We start from the raw sequence: 19,542 nt of genomic DNA on the forward strand, positions 1-19,542 counted from the left end.
CTTTCTGATGTATTTGTTCCTGCCTGCGCCCTGCACCATCTACTATAAATGACTGAATTTTTCACTCAAAATGCTTTCATTGCAGCAACATTCAAGCTTAGATGTGTTTCTAGCAGCAGTGTTTGACAGCCACAACTGAATCCTGGAAGATCTCTGCATGCAACCCTCTCCCATCCACCCTGAACTCCTGCCCAAAGTAAGCCTGATGAATGCAGGTATTATTCTGTGATGGAGAATAAGGAGGAGGAAGTGAGGAACACCCAGGCTGTGAATCCATTAGAGGCACCTTTTTTTTTTCCTTCATTTTTGTCCTGTTATGAATGTTATGTATACCAAATTGCAGTAACATACAAAGCATTGATGTCAGTGGACAGTCACAGCGATGGGCAATAGAGCAGCAAAAAAAAGAAGCCAGCAAATCTGAAGCTTGTTTTGCTGGTTGGTTTGGCTATGTATTGTTTGAGGCACAGCACTGGTAAATCCCCTGGCTGCAAAGCCTGCTTAGTAAAGACAAGCAGCTGAAGGCATGGACTTTTCTTACAGCACAGATATGGCCTGTCTGCCTTGCTACATTCATCCCTAGCTTTGCTAGCCTGCCTGTGTTATGGCCACTCTTCTGAGGCTGTGGAAAACTGGTGAGAAGCTGGCAAGTAGCTTGAAATGAAGTCCAGCAAAACCTAATCTGAGTTTGCATCGGGGCTTCCGCTTTATGCACATCCCCTACACACTGCTGCTGTGTTGGAGTTCACCTCAGTGTTGCCTCAATATTCCTTTAATTTTTAAAACATCTTTAAAAAAATGAGGTCACCTCTGACTGGCTTCTTCAGTGTATTGCTAAATAGTTCAGGGGGTTATTTTTTTTTTCTGAATAAAAAAAAGAAAAGAAGCTCCGTGTTTCACTTACAGCAGCAGAAGTACTTCTTGGAAGCAATTACTGAAGGATTTTGCAAGCACTTTGCTTACAATGTACTAATTGTGTTGTGTTTTTTTTTTAACCTAAACATTCCTCAGTGAAGGGCCTTTTCCTTAAAGGTCTCAGTTAGCTTCCCTTCTGCTTTAGGCGCAAATCCACAGATATCTGCTAAAAAAACAACTGCACGAATCTGGCAAACTCATATATCAGTGTGTCTCACAGAATCATAGAATCACAGAATAGTTAGGGTTGGAAAGGACCTTAAGATCATCAAGTTCCAACCCCCCCTGCCATCGGCAGGGACACCTCACACTAAATCATATCACCCAAGTCTTCGTCCAGCCTGGTCTTGAACACTGCCAGGGATGAAGCATTCACAACCTTCCTCCTTATATCCAATTTAAACTTCCCCTGTTTAAGTTTGAACCCGTTACCCCTTGTCCTATCACTAAAGTCCTTAATGAAGAGTCCCTGCCCAGCATCCCTATAGACCCCCTTCAGATACTGGAAGGCTGCCCCAAAGTAATCTGATTTAAACTACTGTGAAAAGTGATGAATTAACACATCTGAATGATCCTGCAGGCACTATTTTGTGTGTGTTCCGGAGGAGGAGTTTTCAGCGTGGGTGCTTTAATTTGCCAGCACTGAAATAAAACATATTTCAAGTGGCCCCAGGTTTCACCTCCTGGACATGTGCTGGTGCCGTTGAGTAATGCTGGTGGGCACAACCTGGCTGCTTGGTGCTGTAGGGTTTTTACCGTGGAGCAATTCAGAAGCTGGCAGCAGGAACATGGAGGTGTCTTGTTTAATGATCACAGCTCTGTTTCACCCCTTTTGCTAGTCTGTCAGTTTGCTGCCCCTCAGCCTCATAGGTGAACTGCAGATCTCAGGCTGAAAGTTGCCTTTATGGTTCGGTAGCAGTCTTGGTCCTTCAGTTCCCCTTTCACTGGGGCACAGTAGCTGATGTTCTGCTAGGTAGGCTTTCTATTTCATAACCTGTGCCCATGATTACAAGCCTTCATTGTTTAAAGCAAAATGATGCAATACAGTAGATGGCCTAGATGTACTAAAAACTTCTTTTGAGGACTGATAATGGTGCAGAAACTTCTTGTTTTCCATGGAGAGAGTGTGGAGGAGAATTTTGTTTTTGTTTTTAAGGCCTGCTTTCAGTGCAGCTACACTATTTGCAAATGTTTGTTTTTACAACAGCTTCTGAAAGTCAGTAGGCTGACAATTTCTTTGACAGCTGGCTCCCTGCTTATATGCTGTCCCCTTTCTTTAAGGAGACATCTAGAACCTGTTACCATGGAGTGGTCAGAGCATCACGCTGTGCAGATGTGACTGGTGGGCATAGTGTGCAGGATCAATCAGAGGGGATTAGATGGATCCGAGGGCCATCAGAGCATGCAGAACAAATTGGGCTTGCTTTTTGAATGGCACTGCTTTGTCATTCTGTGGATGCAGTCTTAGGCTAAGTGTGAAACAAGTGCTTTTCACAGTTATCTTCTGCCTCTGGCAGGCATTGGTGTGGCCCCCACTGTACGTAGCTGATCTGCCACATCTGGTGGAACTGTTATTAGCACCTCTTTTAAAAAGTGAAGTACTGCCCTGCTGTACATATTAGCGACATTAGTTATTACTAGATAGCTCGGTCTGCATCTCAGAGAATTGTTTAAGTTGTGTTTTGTATTTTGAAAACTTCTAGATGGTTTCATTTTCAACTGCTAAATATATTACATTGTGCGGCATTTAAATCCCTTATCCCTTGAGGGCTGAAGTCCCTGTCAAGCAGAGGGTGAGCAAAGGAAGTATTTTCACGTTCCTGCCCTGCAGAAGCAGCATGCTGCCCAGCAGGTCCATGGGGAGAGCTTGCGTGAGCGTGGCCGCAAGCTCTGCCTAGGCGGCAGCGTGCCTTCTCTGTCTGAGAGATGAGTTGGCTTTACCTCTGGGCCTGAAGACAGGTGACAGTAGAAAATAATTAGTGTGGTCTTTGTCAGTCTCATTAGAGAGGCCAGGATTTCAGTGGGAATGGAGACGGCTCGCTCATGCCCAGCAGCAGAAGACCCAGGACAAAGCTGAGACATGCTACAGAGAAAGCAGCAATGTTAATGCCTCTTCCTTCCTTGTTTGGTAAATAGGGACTGGATTTATAGAATCATAGAATGGTTAGGGTTGGAAAGGACCTTAAGATCATCTTGTTCCAACCCCCCTGCCATGGGAGGGACACCTCACACTAAACCATATCACCCAAGGCCTCGTCCAGCCTGGTCTTGAACACTGCCAATGATGGAGCATTTGCAGCCTCCCTGGGCAACCCATTCCAGTGCCTCACCACCCTAACAGGAAAGAATTTCCTCCTTATATCCAATCTAAACTTCCCCTGTTTAAGTTTGAACCCGTTACCCCTTGTCCTGTCACTACAGTCCCTAATGAAAGTCCTTCCCCAGCATCCCTATAGGCCCCCTTCAGATACTGGAAGGCTGCTATGAGGTGTCCACGCAGCCTTCTCTTCTCCAGGCTGAACAGCCCCAACTTTCTCAGCCTGTCTTCATATGGGAGGTGCTCCAGTCCCCTGATCATCCTCGTGGCCCTTCTCTGGACTTGTTCCAACAGTTCCATGTTCTTTTTATGTTGAGGACACCAGAACTGTACACAATGCTCCAGGTGAGGTCTCACAAGAGTAGAGTAAAGGGGCAGGATCACCTCCTTCGACCTGCTGGTCCCTTTTGTCTGGCATTTCTCATGAGCACCCCAGAAAGAGATGTAGGTGGCTGGGAATCAGCTCAGTTTGGGTGTTGAAAGTACTTCAGTATTCAGCTGCAATACAGCTGCCCTTTCATGAATAGGTGGGAGTAAATGAAGCGAATGAGAAGACTTAGTGCATTTTTTCCTGTCTTTATTTCATTATTATTGTTCCTTTTTATCATAGTCAAAAATCCATGGCCTTTTGGGGTATACTGGAGCAAAGTGTGTGCCAGAGATCAAAGAAACATCCTCAGAAACATGCAAATTGATCAACCTTCAAAATAGCATGATAGTTCTCTTATTTTGTGGTTTCAGAGGCTGTTTATATAGAAATCTTCAAGCCACAGTGACTCAGGATGTGGCACTAGGACAGTGCAAGCACTATTCTTGGACACTTCTAGATGTCATACTTTGCTTAGCAGGGGTAAAATTTAGAACACTACAGCAGACTGTCAGAGGTAGAGCGCTGTTCCCAAATACCAGCTGAAACATCAGGATCAGTTCAGTATGCTGAACCAAATGCATGAAATTGAGGGAAAACTCAGTCGTACTGAGAGGACGCATCACTCACCTAACCCAGAAACAGTTTTAATAGCTAACCCTTTAAGTGGATGACATTGGGATTCCCTTGTTTGTAGTGCTGAGGGTGTCTTAATGCATTCTGAATTTTTGCCCTTCTTTGTTTTTTGCCTGCTTGTCCTCACCTAATGATATAAACCAGAACTGTGTAAAGCATCACTCACACAATAGCTGTGTTCCCAGGGTTTTCCACAACTGTGTACTGATGAGAAAGGGCTAGCTGAAGACACACCTGTTTCGCCCAGTATAATGTGTGGTTTGGCAGCGTGATTCTTGAAGCTATGAGTTGAAATAAAGGCTAAATTGTATCAGTGCTGTCTTCTGTGTTTGCCTGAGGACTTTAAATCAGTATAGATCCTGTAGCAGTAAATACAAAGGCAATCACAGAGAAGCAGCCACTGGAATTTAGGTATTTACTACCAGCAATGAAATATTTCCAGACTTGTTCGCTGTCTTTCCTATTTTAAGTATGGGAAATATTGTCATTCCCACAGTAAAATTATATGCTGCAGGACAGTAAACACCCTTCTCACGGGGAAAAAGTACCCAATGTACACTGTTGCAGTGCTTCTTTCTGCATGATTATATTTTAATGAATCCAGAGACTGGCATCATAGAAGTTGATAAAATACTAATCTTTCATTCTTCCTGACACCTGAGGTTTAAGTTACAGGGTGATGTCATCTTGTCTAGACAGGGAAAATTAGGTATTCTGAGAGAATTCAGAGGCATCTGTGAGAATCAAGAGCTAGCTGCATCTTTTTAAACCGTTTCTCATCTTCAGTGCGGAAACACAGACCAAAAGCTGTGTTTTCTGCCCAAGTTATCACCCTCATATAGACAGATTTAAATGAGTACATATAGAATTAAGTGCTAAAACCTGGAATTCACCCTTCTCATGAACTGTCAGTATATGCTTATCAAAAGCAAAATTTCGGTGGCTCTTCACTCTGCTTGTCTTGTGAAGTGCAATGCCACATCTGTCTGCTATCACTCTGTTTTATCATTGCTATTTGTAGATGCCTCACTGTGTAGACTCACTGTGTCACTGATAGCCTGAGCAAGGACCATATGGCCTTGACAGTGCTTGAGTGATGAGGTATACAGGAGACTTACCCTACTGTACTTGTTTGTGTAGAGTCTGTCCAAGGCTGCTTCTGCTTTAAGGCAGTATTTTCATTTGTTAACATTCAGATGAGGAGTAGAAGGCTTTGCTGCGAAGGAGGCTATCCTAACATATCTAAAAAGAGAGACTGAAGATTTATTCTAGAGTGACATTCCTTTAACCAAGAGGGCCCGTCCCCTGTTGTACACATCACTGTGGAGCTCGTGCTCTGTTTTCCCAGAGGAGCACAGCTTGCACGGTGGATTGTGCTTCTTAAAACTGTTTTGTGTAACTGTCTTGATGCAGTTCGCTTGAGAGGTGTCTGCGACAGCTTAACCAGCTAGCTGTTGACGTAGACCTGGTATAGAATACAGTCATTCTAAGTATCTCTGTGTTGTAGTAACACTTTTTCCTATTCACAGTCTGCTACTAGCACAGGAGAAACAGTTTTTCCTCCTCTAGGGAAGCAGATAGAGTCTAGTATTTTTCTTCTAGTATTATTAGTTTCATCTTGTGTAAGAATCAAAGCAGTCCTTTGCATATTAAATTGCATCCACCCATGCTTCATTTGGAAACTCATGTTGCAACTGGAGCTTATCCAAGCATAATACCAGTAACACTTAATGTCCCTAACAACAAAAGAAAATACAATTAAACAATCTCTTATACCAAAGTTGTTTGAAATCTGCTAAACAAATTGTATTGTTTCAGTGTAGCATTGTGACCTTCCCTGGGAAAGTACCAAGGTACCGCATGGGTGTATGGATTTCCAAACGAAAACTGGGCAAAACTAGCTTTTTCAATGTGAACAATTTTTCTGTGATTGAAAACTGAAGGTACTAGAGAAGCAGTGAAGCACCCAAGTCCCAAGCATGCTAAATATACCCTTGCGGAGGCAGGCAAAACAGAGTCCAGTTTGTGAGCCCTGCCTTCAGGGTGCCAGCTGGACTGCTCCTGCCTCAGATGACATCTTGCAGTGAGCTTTCACGCTTGCGTAGGCATGTTCACGTTGCCACCAGACCTGGTTGCCCTTTAGCTGCCAAACATCCCGAACCTGAAAGCCTCTCCCAGACCCCTAGGATGGGGTCCTCTTGCCACTCAGGGATGGGTCCGTCCCCCACCTCACACCCCAAGTCATGACCATGAGCAATCAGAGCCTGTAAAAAAGAGCCTGGCAGAGTTTGGACTAGAGGATTCAAGTAGGTTGCTAGGTGCACACTGAAAGGCAGTTTCTTGCTTCTAATTCTCCCCAGACTTCTGCTGCCTACTTTCTTTTGTCCTGTGTCACCATGACCCAGGGGAAACAAGTACCATGAGCCAGCCTTTATCAGCTGGGCTATTCTGCTCCTTTTCCAGCCGAGCTACCACCAGTAATTTGGGACTGTTGCAGCATTTGTGACCATAACAGAGTATAAAGGCTCATCTAGAATGCCTGGAAATTGAAAAAGACACCAAAATTTCTTCTTTGTCTCAGCATTTTGGCAACAGCAAAATTCCACAGGGACTCCTGTTTGTCTTTACCCAGAGATAAATACTCAAGACTGCTCTGGCAACAGCCAGGCTTTTATTCAGAGATTAGCTTCACATATCTTTATGAATTTAGAAGTCAGTTGGAATCCTGACTGTTGGCATTTAATGACTTCCTGGTTTTGTCTAAAATGCTTTTTATAGATAAAAGGCTCAGTTTCTTCTTTTGCGGGGGATGGTGGGCACAGCACTGTCTTTTTCCTGGTCTCGGCGTTAGTGGCAAATTCCATTTTTCTTTAACAGCCTTTTAATCTGAGAGATTCAAATGGATGCAGAAAAACTACCGTGGCTCAAGCTTTTGCTTTTCTTTTTGGAGAGCAGTTTGCACATGTTGTCTTTGTAAGGTGTTTTTTAAAACCACAACAACCCTATGTTTAAAATAAAGAGGTATTCGAACACCTTGGTTTGCAGGTGTCAGTTGAAAAACAATCCTGGTCTCCATTTGCATTAGCACTTCAGAGATGTCAGCCAAGGAATGTTTGAAGACAGCTGGATCAGCAGGCCTGAGACCAATGAACTCATTTTGCAGGGCTGCAAGCAGCAGGCAGAGAATGACACCAAGCAAGTGTTAACCTGGGGTAGCGTTTAACAAGCACCCATGAAATAAAACAGGTCAGTTTTCATGGCTTGCTGATGCCTCTTCAGTTTGTTTTGTTTCATTACCATTCCTCCTCAGATGTTTCTCTCTGTTGCTGTTTCAAAAGCTTCCGATACTACAGACATATGCAGGGGCTTGGAGACCCGTGTGGTTTCTGAAATATCCACAGCTGGTGCCAGGCTCTGAGGAAAGGCCATCTAGGGTCCAGGTGGGAAGACACCCAGCAGGTAGGACCTCCAGAAGGAAAGCCAGGAGGCTGCCAGCATACCCTGCCTTCAGCCCTTGGCAGCTAACACCTAGTGGCAGTGAGCACAAAGTGCTGCAGGGAGTGAGCTCATGAGGACTCCCATGGCTGCCATTTGTGAGGGAAACCTCCTCATCATTATCTACATCTCTTTAAACTGTGTCTCATCTTCAGTATGCAAACTGAAGTAGGAAGAGAAGACCAAAGCCATCAGCCACCTTGAGAAGCAGGACGGTGTGATGGCTGTAGACATAGCCCCACCGACCACAGCTGTTTTCTATCTGAGCATCTCCATGCTCAGAGACAGCAGCCGTGTGACTACAGCAGTGGTGCCAATGGTGTTATTGGCTAATGGTTGTTTCAGCACCCTGTGAAACACTGTGGTGGGTCAGGTGTATCTTTAGTTGGCCCTACATGAAGGTGTAGATGCCAAAGCGTGTCTTGTTTAAAAGGAGGGCTTTGACCTAAAGATGTCACAGAGGAATTTGTAGACGTAAGTATTGAAATGGTGAATTTACAGGAGCAATGCAGTGATGCAAGCATTAAAAGGGAACAGAGAGCACAGAGACCAGCCTGTAGCAAATGAGTCTGTATGCCAGCAGGAGTGTCAGTTGTGGTCAAGACTGGATGTCTATTTAGGAACAGTTTTTTCCTTTATTTTATTCTTTCTGAAGGGAAAGAAGCTGATGAGGATTAAAGGGAAGAGCAGACCTTTGTGGACAAGGTTTGCTGTTCCTCCCAGCCCAGCTAGAGAGCACAGGCGGAGCCCCAAGGAAGCTTTCATGTTAAGCCATTAGCATGTTTTAGACCAGATAAATGGTTCGGGAGGGAAGCAGTCAGGTTCCTCAGAGATGAGGTGATTTGCTGAAAAAGTTAGCCATGCCTTAAACACCAAATAAATTCTCTGCACAGGAGTTCAGAAGTGAAGTCAGATGTTTGAAGTATACACATACTGTATTCCTGCTGGGAAGGGGAAATATATTTTGGAGCAAGACATGATTCCTCTGTTCCTACATGATCCAGCCATTATTTTGTGCAAAGTCTGACCCAACTCAACAGCTCCAAATCCCAGAACAGGATTCAGGAAAAGGTTCGAGTGTGCATGTGCATACAGCTGTTGAGAAGGTAGGAAATTGGGGAATGGATGCAGTACTAGCAGAAACAGTTTATTTTAAAATGCCTTTGCAAACCATGGCTGCAGTAGACTGAAAAATCTGGCAAACCTGTCAACTTTTCATGCGGAGTACAAATACTTGGAAAAGCTGAGGTCAGGATTTTATAACCTGCACATTCAGGGCTGTTCAGCTTATGGGAGACGAGCAAGGGTCCCTGGGGATAGGACACATTTAGTGTTGTGGAAGACAGGCTCTTAGGTCCTATCACCCAGCTCCTCCCTTGTACCCCCCTAGTTGTGTATTTTCTGTTACTAGCTTCAACCATCTTGCTCCAAATCTTCTTACAAGAAGTACATGTAAGATGCTGTTGGATGAATATGAATGTAGGTCTTACTTAGCTTTGCTTTGTTTATCGTTACCTGTTTTACACTGGTGGAGATATACCCCCTTCCTTTCACACAGAGTCCCACAAGAGAAATTTTTGACTTGAAACCCAAAGAGGCCATTGCATCAAAGTCTCCCAGGTCCATGTCAGAGAAAGCAGCATTTTACACTCAGTCAGAACCTGCAGGAGTGTGCTACGAATCTCTTATTCAAAATTCATACATCTTCCTTAAGTAAAGGCACCTTAAGTAAGTGAAGGAGGTTTTATAACACCCTTTTCAGCAAGGCCGTTGTTACTGGCATGCTGCTCTCCCCTGCCTCAGGTATTTTTCAAGGACGGTCTTTCACTGTCATCCTCCCCAAACCTTTTGAAGTCTGTGGGTGGAGAGGTAAGCCTCTTGTATCTGAAGGTTATGAAGAATTTTCCATATTTAGCATAAGATTATTTTACGTTTGTTGATCTGGTCCATATGTGGTAGTCATATTTTTGCACGTAAAAATTCTATGGGTGGAAGTAAACCAATGTTGACTGTTTCCAGCAGAAACTACAAAAACCAGCAACAACTGTGTTTTCATCCACCAAGAACTGTAAGTTGTATTGTACCAATGTTGTGGCAAAATTTGGGGAAATTATGTCAGAACTGCTCCTACACTTTATAAGTTTACAGTGTAATAAATTATCTTCATGGAACTTTTGAATATGTAATTCAGCATGCAGTTTAGATTTCATTCTTCAATATTTGTATCTGTGGAAAACAATACATAGTTATAAATAAGCACTATTTCATGCAGTACATATCTCTAGTCATGCTATGCATGAGATAATACACAATGTGATGAGGATTATTGATACAGCTTTCAGATGTCTAAGGCACAAAGAAATGCAGTTGTGTGGCAGCTCCACAGCTAGCTTAGCAAGTTGCTTTCCCTCCTGAGTGTAGGGTTGTACTGGGACATGGAAAATTCTTGGCTATGGTTTTGTTAAATAAATCACCTCTCCATAGCATTGGTTTCAGCCTACAGAAAGTGTGGCAAAACTCTTCTCCTTGTTGGTAACTGGCAGTGATGCTCAGTGTCCTTTCCTGTCTTGGTCCCCATTGTCCCAGTGGAATAGATAGTGTAGCCACCTATCACAAGTGTCACTCTGAGAACAGGAGGGGATTTGGAGAGGACAGCAGGTGGACAAGGAGAGCTGGGCAACTGTGGCAGAACATAAATGTCCCTGAAGTTCAGCTGGAGTGGGTCTTTTCTGTCTTTTATATCATGGTGCTTTACTGTCTGTAATCTTAACAAAACTGCAAACACAAGAGAGATCTTTTTCCCCCTTCTCTCTTTTCTATGGAAAAACTAGCTTGTTCCATATTTTTCCCCTCCATAGAGTTCTCTGTGTGAGGATTTTGCAGGGTGAGCATGAGGCCATGTCAGAAATCAGTAAAGTCTAGGTCTATACCCAAGATGGGTGGAAGAGGGCACACAAAAGGGATACATTATGGTTAGGCAGGAGGAAAGGGGTGTTTCAGAATAGGTGTGCACTGACAAGAGCTGCATCCCACCAGAGCCTCTGAGGGACAACTGTGTGTGACTTGCAGGAGCAGAAGTGCTTATTTTACTTTACTGTTGTGAGTTAGAGGAAAACAGAAGTTAATGGAATAAATGCAGACTTACGCTGTCCAAGGCAGAAGGCAGCAACAGCAAATAAAAAGTGCTTGCTTAGAAAATTCATCTACTAACATAAGAAGTTTCATGAACTAACATGAGAAGTTTCATGAGTAGCCATCTAGTGTGGTATCCTAGTAATGAGCAACTAGTTTATCAGTGTTCATTCTCATGTAGCTTCTTTTCTGCTGCTGTTTTTTGTTGCTTACTTTGTTGTGATTTATCATGGCTGGTTTCGTATGCCTACTGCCTACAACAGTTTTTACTCCCTTGCAGTCAAACCTTGCTGTGAGGCCATGCCATGCTTACCCGAGGAGTTCTCAAGAATCCAGCTTCCATGGAAATATAATCCCCACTGCTGCATCAGATAAGGACAGAGGCAATGTAGTTATATCATAGTCATTAGAAAGCCCCCAGTGCACTTTGACCACAGTGCAGCAAAACAGACTGTGCACAAGGAGCTGGGATTTCAGACCTGGGTGAGAGTTATCACACAGCAACAGAAAACGAGATTAGTGTCATGACTGTTTTACTGTAACTCCTGATGTAAAAGCGTGCTAAAAAGGTTTCCTGCTGTAAAACATGCTTCTCAGTTTATAGAGACCCCTCTCTTCTTGTATCCTTAAATGTTTTTAAAAAATGCAGTGTGATTTCTCTCATTCCTTCAGACTTTACTGTCTCGTAGCCTGATTCTTCAAACAGCCCTGTCCTGCCAGACACACAAGGCAGACCTTGGCCATACACCACAGGGATGTTCCTCTCTGTGATTGAACAGTTTGGTCAGCTTCATGCAGTGCCAGCACCTCTAAGGATTACCAGGATTGGAAGTGTCACCCTGAGGTGCTATTTATCTGTCTAGGCAACAGTGCTCTTCAGCCACCCAAGGGCATACCGTCTGTGATTTTATTCATGCATGTTGATGTCTCCTAGTGCCATGGCATGACAATGTCATATCCATGAAGCTGAGCAGATTGATTCATTGCATGCAGTAAATCTGCTTTGTATGTCATTTTAACACGGGTTTAACCAAAGCCTGTAAAATGTTAAGATGCACCTGGAAATTACTCACACTGTACTTCAGGCTGCTCTCAGTTCTGTTCGTAGGCAGAAAAATACATCAAGAGTTTGGTGTATGCTTAAGGCTTTTCAGTATATGGCAGCAGAGAGCTTTTGGATCTCACTCTTTTATTAGATGTGATATTTTTAGATCTTCATTCTTGGTGAAATCAGTGCACAACAAATTTCTGGAAAGGGAGGAATTTAACCTCACTTGCAGCTAGTATCACTTTTCTTTGACAAGTACTCCAAGTAAGAAGAAAAAGAAGGCTTTTTTTTTCCTTCCAGAGAAGTAATTCCATGTTTAACAGATAATGTTTCTTAAATTTGACGTAACAGGAGCCTGACATTTTAATGTTCCTTGCATTGTACCTAGCTCAAATATGCCCTTACCGTAAGTGATGCTTTCCAGTGTTTTCCAGGGTACGGACAGTTAAATAACAAGTGAGAAAACACAAGGCATTGTTTTGTCAGCATTTGCAAACGCTTAACTTAATAAGCTGGAGGACCATGGTGGGAAGTTTTGCTAGGAAAATCCCAGGGGCTAAAGGAAAACAAAACCCGCTAGATTAAATGGGGCTGGCTTCAATGGCTTTTATTTCCCAATAACAAATGAGCCGTCTGTTCAGATGCTTGAAGCTAGCCCTGTTTGCACAGAGGTGCAGTTCTGGGTGCTGTGTGCTCCTCTGCTGCCATGTACTCCTCTGCTGCCACTGCTGCTGCATGGAGGAAACAGGTTGAACAGTCAGCCTGGCCTGTAGCTGCGGACCAAGGCAGCTGAAAGCCTACATTACCAGAGCAGGTCTGTAGCTTGGCGCTGGGAATTTCTTCTCCCCTCCACTCCCTGGCTGACAACGCATCACTGACCCAGTTCCAGGCCTGGCATGAGCAGCAGGGTGACAACTTGCAGAATAGTGACTTCGATTTGCTTCCAGAGCTGGGTGGGAAGACAACCCATTGTGTTTGTCCTTTGCTCAACCGCAGTCCTTTTCTTGAGTGCAGCCACATCAAGCCTCAGCGCATAGGTTATTGGACCTATTTGTGATACTGAGGAGCCCAGAATGGCTTAGAAACTCCACCCAAGACCAGTGTTCAGTACAGTGGGCTGCATATGAACTTTTGCCGAAGACTTTGGGGCTTTCTCAGGGACAAATGGCTACCTGCCTCACTGTACTGCTTCTTGTCGTTGCTGCTTTCAACATACCCAAAAATGATAGCAACAGAATGTTCTGTTTGGCATACTTAGTTTCTCAACAACAGATCTGGAATGGGAAAAAAAAAAATGTTGGAAAATTGGAAGCTTTCAATTGCAACTTTAAACAACACTATGAGAGCTTTCCTGTCAGCTCCATTGTTCCCACATTGGACTTCTCTGCTACAGGCCTGGTGAGGATGCTGTCATCATCTTTTGTCCTTGACTGTAGATCCCATGACTTGCAGTGTTCCTGTCTCTGATGTTGTTCCCCCAAAGCAGCCTGTAATGAAGAAATTACATGCTGTCATGGTTTAAACCCTAGCCAGACAGCTTGTTCACTCACTCCCAGTGAGTGGTGCTGGGTAGAGAGGAATCGAGGGCTCTCCCCCCTTCCCCCCAGGGCTTTCCCCTTCCCCACTCCCGGAGGAATGGGGAAGAGGATCGAAAGAGTGCAACTCCCATGGGTTGAGACAAGAACAGTCCAGCAACCAATGTACAACACAAATCACCACCGCTACCACCAACGACAACAATGATAAGGGAAAATAACAAGGGAAGAGAATACAATACCACCGGCCAAGAAACGAGTCCCACCCGGAAGCCCGTGTCCTTCCGGGTAACTCCCAGTTACCCCCCCACCCCGGGCATGACATGCTGTGGTATGGAATACCTCCTTGGCTAGCCTGGGTCGGGCACCCTGTCTCTGCTTCCTCCCGGCTTCCCCTCCTCCCTGGCAGAGCATGAGTCTCACAAAGTCCTTGGTCAGGGTAAACATCACTTAGCAACAACCGATAACATCGGTATCACCAGCACTGTTCCCAGGCTGGAAGTCAAAACACAGCACTGCACCAGCTACCACAAAGGGGAAACATGACTGCTACTGCTGAACCCAGGACACATGCTCAAGCTGGATCAAAGTCCACTGCTGCCTCTCTAGCTAGGAGTTTGAACACAACATGCTCAGTTCCAGCAGTGAGTAGCTGAATTTGAAAAATTGGCTTGGTTTCTGCGGAAAACAGCTCAGCAGAGCTGTTCTGTGCAGAAGACAGCCTCTCTATCAATGTGAACAGTTCTGCAAATAAAGAGATGCAGTTTTCTACTACCTGGGAGCAGGTACAAAGAAAGGACAAAAGATCATGGTCCTTTGCGTGAGTTTCAAATACTCTTTTCTAGGACAGTTGTAATCTGAAAGAGCAGCAGACAAAAGCTATGAAGTGGATTCATGTGTTTGATGCCACCTCGGTGTGGGAGAGTTTCATCCCTATGCTGCAAAATTGCTGCCAGCCCCTAACAAAGTCATTTGGCTAACGCCATTGGTGCTTTGTAGTGGCAGCTGGCACTTCGCCTCCCATCTTCTCCTTTGCAAGCTTTGTTGGTCTGCAAAGCAATAGGCATTGAGTGGCACTGTGGCACCCCTAGTTGCAAGCAAGCTCAGTTTAGGGATGCTTTTTGGTACAAAAAAAGCATATGTGTGGTTGCCTGGTTGGTAACCAGTGTCTGTAGCCTGGCACATCCTGAGTGTTTGCAAAGCCCTTCAAAAAACATTCTGTTTAATCTAGGTGGGTTTGACATCCAAATAGAAAGGTGTCTGCACAGCTTACAGCTGGCACTGCTCAAGCTGGAAATAGCTGGCACCTTCTTGGCAGGCACAGCAAAAAGTCTGTGTGCTGCGGAGACTGACAGTAGTGAGCTGCTAGATCTGCAGAGAGCATCACTGTAATAAAAATAGAGGCAATATGTTAGCAAATAAATACCACAGTGACAGGAGAACCTGTCTGAAAACAATCCTCACTGGGTAGTGCTGGGAAGCCCTTATTGCTGCTGCGTCTGCTAAACCTGACCACTGATGACAAGACTTTGGTTTCCACCTCAGTCAAGCATGTCAAGTCAAGCCTGGAAAATCTCAGGAGCCCTGTCTTCGCTCTGACAAATACAATTTGGTGTAAGGGCTTTCCCAGTATGTTTAGAACCTCTTTAACCTTTCAAGGAGCAAGCATCCTTTAACTCAGTACTCTCACTAAAGCGAAAAGCTTTCATTTCTGCATTGAACGTTGAATTTTATTCTGGGCTTTATTCCCCTCAGAGCTTTGCAAAGCAGAGAAAAGAGGGGGAAGCATTTTAATCAGGGTAGGGCTCTTCGGCATTTACGCTATTGAAGCCTGAGGAGTGTCTGAATTTCTATTGAACAGAGACTAAGAAAAGAAGTAGATCTGGTGAAGGATGGCATTTCAGTGCAAGAAGGATGTGTGTTTAGGACTTTCCATTACATAATAGGGCTGAAATGGATTAACAAGACCCAGGCTTTCTTTTTCTTGAGAATTGTTGCCTGCACCACTCTTTTTCTATTACTGATGCTTCAGTCACAGCACTCATAGAAAGGTTTTCTTTGTTGTTATTAGTTTGAGAAGTAAATTGCAGCATCATTTCTCCTGATCAAGGGATTGATTAGTCAGAGGTCTCTAGCTAAATGGAAAAAATGTTCCTCATTATCAATTTTAAGTGCAAATGGATTTGCCAAGCAGTGTTTCAGATGGTGTCAGGAGGGGGAGAATGCCTTTCTCTTTTGATGTGCTGCCCGTAACTATTTACAGATCTTTGGAAGGCATCCCTCTCATCAGGTCAGTGAAGAAATAGTGTGGGAACAATACTTTTGAAAGAAAAAATTAACCATTGCCATTTCCAGTTGAATGGTTCTCATAGTGTTTTCTCATAGTGTTGGTGCATTAGTATATTTATGGGTTATGTTGTGTTTTGTCCACTCTTTGTCTTCCTAGGTGCTTTCATTATCTGCTGGACCCCAGGATTAGTCTTGCTGCTCCTTGATGTTTGCTGTCCCCAGTGCAACGTCCTGGCATACGAAAAATTCTTCCTGCTCCTGGCAGAGTTCAACTCCGCCATGAACCCCATCATCTACTCCTACCGGGACAAGGAGATGAGCGCAACCTTCAAGCAGATCCTCTGCTGCCAACGCAGTGAGAATGCCAATGGCCCCACTGAAGGCTCAGACCGCTCTGCGTCCTCGCTCAACCACACCATCTTGGCAGGCGTGCACAGTAACGACCACTCAGTGGTGTAAAACCACAGACAGCCACATGGCCGATGAAGAGCAGTGGGGGATTATGTGGAGCGGGATGGATGCACGGCCTGGGGCAAGGTAACCCACTCACAAGGTTTTCTCAGACACTAATGGACTAGAAGTATTTCTCTTCCTGGAAGCTCCACACACCGGTGCAGTCTGTCTTGTCTGCAGGACTGTCCTTGCTGCAAGGCTTTTGGTTTCCACTTTCAAAAAGCAGAAGGCAGATGCCTTGTGGCGGAGGTCATCAATAGCCCATGGAGAGCCTCGCTGAGACTTTGTCGGACTTTGCTGCATCTTGGTGCCAGTCTGAATCAACCCTGATTAATTAAGCTTATATCTGCTTCACTGCATTTACATGTAGCCACTTAGTCTTTTATAAAGGGAGTAAAGGGGATTAAAGTATGCCTATCATTTAATAGACATGTAATATTTATCACCATCAGCATGCTTGTGATGAAAATTTTCTGTGCAGGGATTAAAACTGTGCTCTAGTCTTTGCGTCATTAGCCACACTGCCATAACTACAGTGAAAACAGAAGTAATTTTTCTAGTACAGGCAACAGGAAGATGATGAAAACTGACTCTTCTTACCTTCATTACTGATGTTAGAAAGCATGCATGTTCTGTGTGTATGCAGATTGTTTTAATTAAAAAAATTGTTGTAAAGTCTGCAAGTAGAAAAGTATAGACTGTATTGCAGTGTTTGTTTAGATTATGAAATAAACAGTACTCTAGTCACAAGGTATTTAATGTTCTTCTTTGAAGTGCGTTATGGAATGTGTAACATGTAAGGGGTCCCAAGTTTTTCATGGTCAAGTTCTTAAAGTAGGGCACATCCATAAGGCTCTTAAAGGGGTACAGTCAGGTTGGCAGAATTTAAAAAACTATATTTATGGCATTGGAACATTTTTCTTGTCCATGGCAGAACGCAGAAGGATTTTTTGATGTATACGATTGTATTTTGTATTTTATAAAGTCAAGATAAAGTAGGTAGTCATCTCTTGCAAATGACAGGACTGTGCTACATGTAATAGCCACGCATGGATATTGTTAAGACTAGCTGAGCTAACAGATGGATTTTTTCACATATGTGTATTTTAAAGAGAAATATCAGTTGTGTGAATCTCGGTTACCAAGAGTCAGTGACATCAATCACACAGGTGTAAATATGGACGAAGATGAGACCTTGATAATGAAAAACTTGGCACCTTTCTCTAGGAAACTCTGTGTTCTCCTAACAGTATAAAATATATCAACAGTAAAGTCCTGGGGCCATTTTCATCATTGTAATGTGCCTCTATAACAAAAAACAAAACAAAAAACCCTAAAAAAAAAAAAAAAAGAATGACATAAAAAAGGAAAAAAAAAACAGAAAAAAACGCACAAAAAAGAAAAAACACAAAACCCACCAAAACAAAAACAATACCACAAAAAACCACAAGAAAAACTTAAAAAAAAAATAAATACAAAACCACAAAAAAACTCACAAAAATTATCAGAGGTATATCCGTCTATGTACTGTACTGGAATGTAACACAAGGGACAATATATTCCCATTTGGGCAGGGAAAGAATGGAGGGGAGAGTATAAGCCCAGGAAAAAGCAGAATTTTTAGCATCTCTCGCTTGGAAGATATACTTAGATTTCCAAGTATAAAATCACTTGGAAAAGGCAATTCCTTGCGGGGGAGGGAGGGGGGGGGAAGCAAGTGAGCAAAACCTGTCTGCATTGAATAACATGAGAGTTTTGCCACTGTTCTCAGTGAAACTGAAATTCACCTGTACTGTCAAGCCAAATTTGTGTGGACACTGTGGAAAATCAAGTGGACAGAGAGGATAAACTCAACATTATCTGTCAGTTGACCAAGATATTGAATGTTGCACTTGCTTTGTCCAAAACAGCTCTTTTTTCCGACTGCATTTTAGAGCAAGTGAATGTAAATTTTGATTTTTTTTTTTTTATCCACATAACTGTACTGCAAAAGAGAAGAACAGGTTGGATGAACTTTTTCATTTAAAATTATCTCTTTGCTAAGCCACTCATAAATTATTCTTAGTGCTTCTGTGATGTTTCATCTAGTGCAGTTAAGCAGAAGAGAGGGTGAGAGTGCCTCTAAAGAGAGGGCACATCCAACTGAAAAACAATTTCCTTTTCTCAAGAACGCTTGGAGTTGCCTTCTTCCCTGGATCCAGGAAGAGCACTTTTTCCTGTCCCCATCTTCTCCATAAAAGAAGGATATCGTAGACACTTTATTTTTGGGGATGCCCTTTCCAAGTGTCCGTTTTACTGCTGTTTGCATGCTCTTGATTGAATCTTTCCTGGATGGGTGGGAGGATGATGCTAAGAAATAGCAGCAAATCCTTCACCCTTGTTCACTGTGTTGAAAGTGTGGTGGTTTTGAAGAAGTCATGGGGGAATAATCTTAAAGCAGGTGTGTGACAGGGGATTGGGTCCAGAGGGCAGGCATTTCTTTTCTCATTGTAATTATGACAGGAGTTAGTCACTGCCCAGGTACATCAATCAGACCTTCTCCAAGGAGGCACTCAACAGTTCAAAAAGCTGGACATTTTGAACTATCTAACAGCAGCTAAATATCAGTCATTGGGTAGATTAATCCAGGAGCACTTCTGGCAGTAGGTGGCTTTTTCTTCTGAAAGGTGAAGTGCAATTCCTTAAGGTCAAAGGCAACAGGGTGCAAATGTTGCTTATACAATTCCACTAGAACTCACTGAGCATGTGGCTGCTGCTTAAAAATCTAATTAGTGCTGTGTTTTGTTGTCATGATCTCCCTATATCCTTGAGAAATCTGATCTGTGGATTGTGTTACTTTGCAAGCTAATGAAATTAAAGCTGCTGTGAGCAAAGAGAATAAAAACCAGAGCTTGGAATGGAAGGATTCGTTGGCTGTCTTCTTTAGAGTGGTTCCCATGCCACTTGGTTTCATCTCAGATTTTTTCCAACTTTTGCCTGTCTTCATTGCGCAGTTGTAGAACCCACTTCTGCTATGTGAAAACATGGTGCAAAGTACTTAGGGAAAAAAAAATTGCTCCACTTATTTTTACTTATCTCAAATCCTTCAGAAGGTTTTAGAAGGGTTCTTAAAATACCAACAATCCTCCCACAGTCATTAAAATTCTTCTGTTGCTGGCTGCCTCTGGTCCAAGTAAATGCTCTTGAAGTTCAGAAGTAATGGTGTTTGTTTCAGCAATTGTAGTGGTAGGAAGCTGTGTATTAAAAGGAGTATGCTTAATGAAATCATTTGCAGGTCAAAGAAAATGTGGTTTTCCTACTTTGTTTTCCCAGTGGCAGCACAAGTCTGAAAACTAATTGAAAAGATTGCCTTTGA

The 19,542-nt window shown here is 43.4% G+C and overlaps 1 protein-coding gene across 2 annotated transcripts in view; it reads left to right on the top strand.

The window, feature by feature from the left end:
* The window catches only part of LPAR1 (lysophosphatidic acid receptor 1), a 69,849-nt gene extending 52,910 nt beyond the window's left edge, over positions 1–16,939 (top strand). For both annotated transcript variants that reach the window (XM_057423146.1, XM_057423145.1), the window contains exon 4: positions 15,892–16,939. In XM_057423146.1, coding sequence (XP_057279129.1) covers positions 15,892–16,193 — 302 coding nt within the window. In that variant the 3' untranslated portion in view covers positions 16,194–16,939. The remainder of the gene's footprint in view (positions 1–15,891) is intronic.
* The last annotated feature ends 2,603 nt before the right edge of the window (positions 16,940–19,542 follow it).

The sequence above is a fragment of the Pezoporus wallicus genome, unplaced genomic scaffold (assembly GCF_028554395.1).
Source record: "Pezoporus wallicus isolate ANWC-B61680 ecotype Strahan unplaced genomic scaffold, APGP_CSIRO_Pwel_v1 contig_7243, whole genome shotgun sequence".
In the NCBI taxonomy this organism is placed as follows: Eukaryota; Metazoa; Chordata; class Aves; order Psittaciformes; family Psittacidae; genus Pezoporus; species Pezoporus wallicus.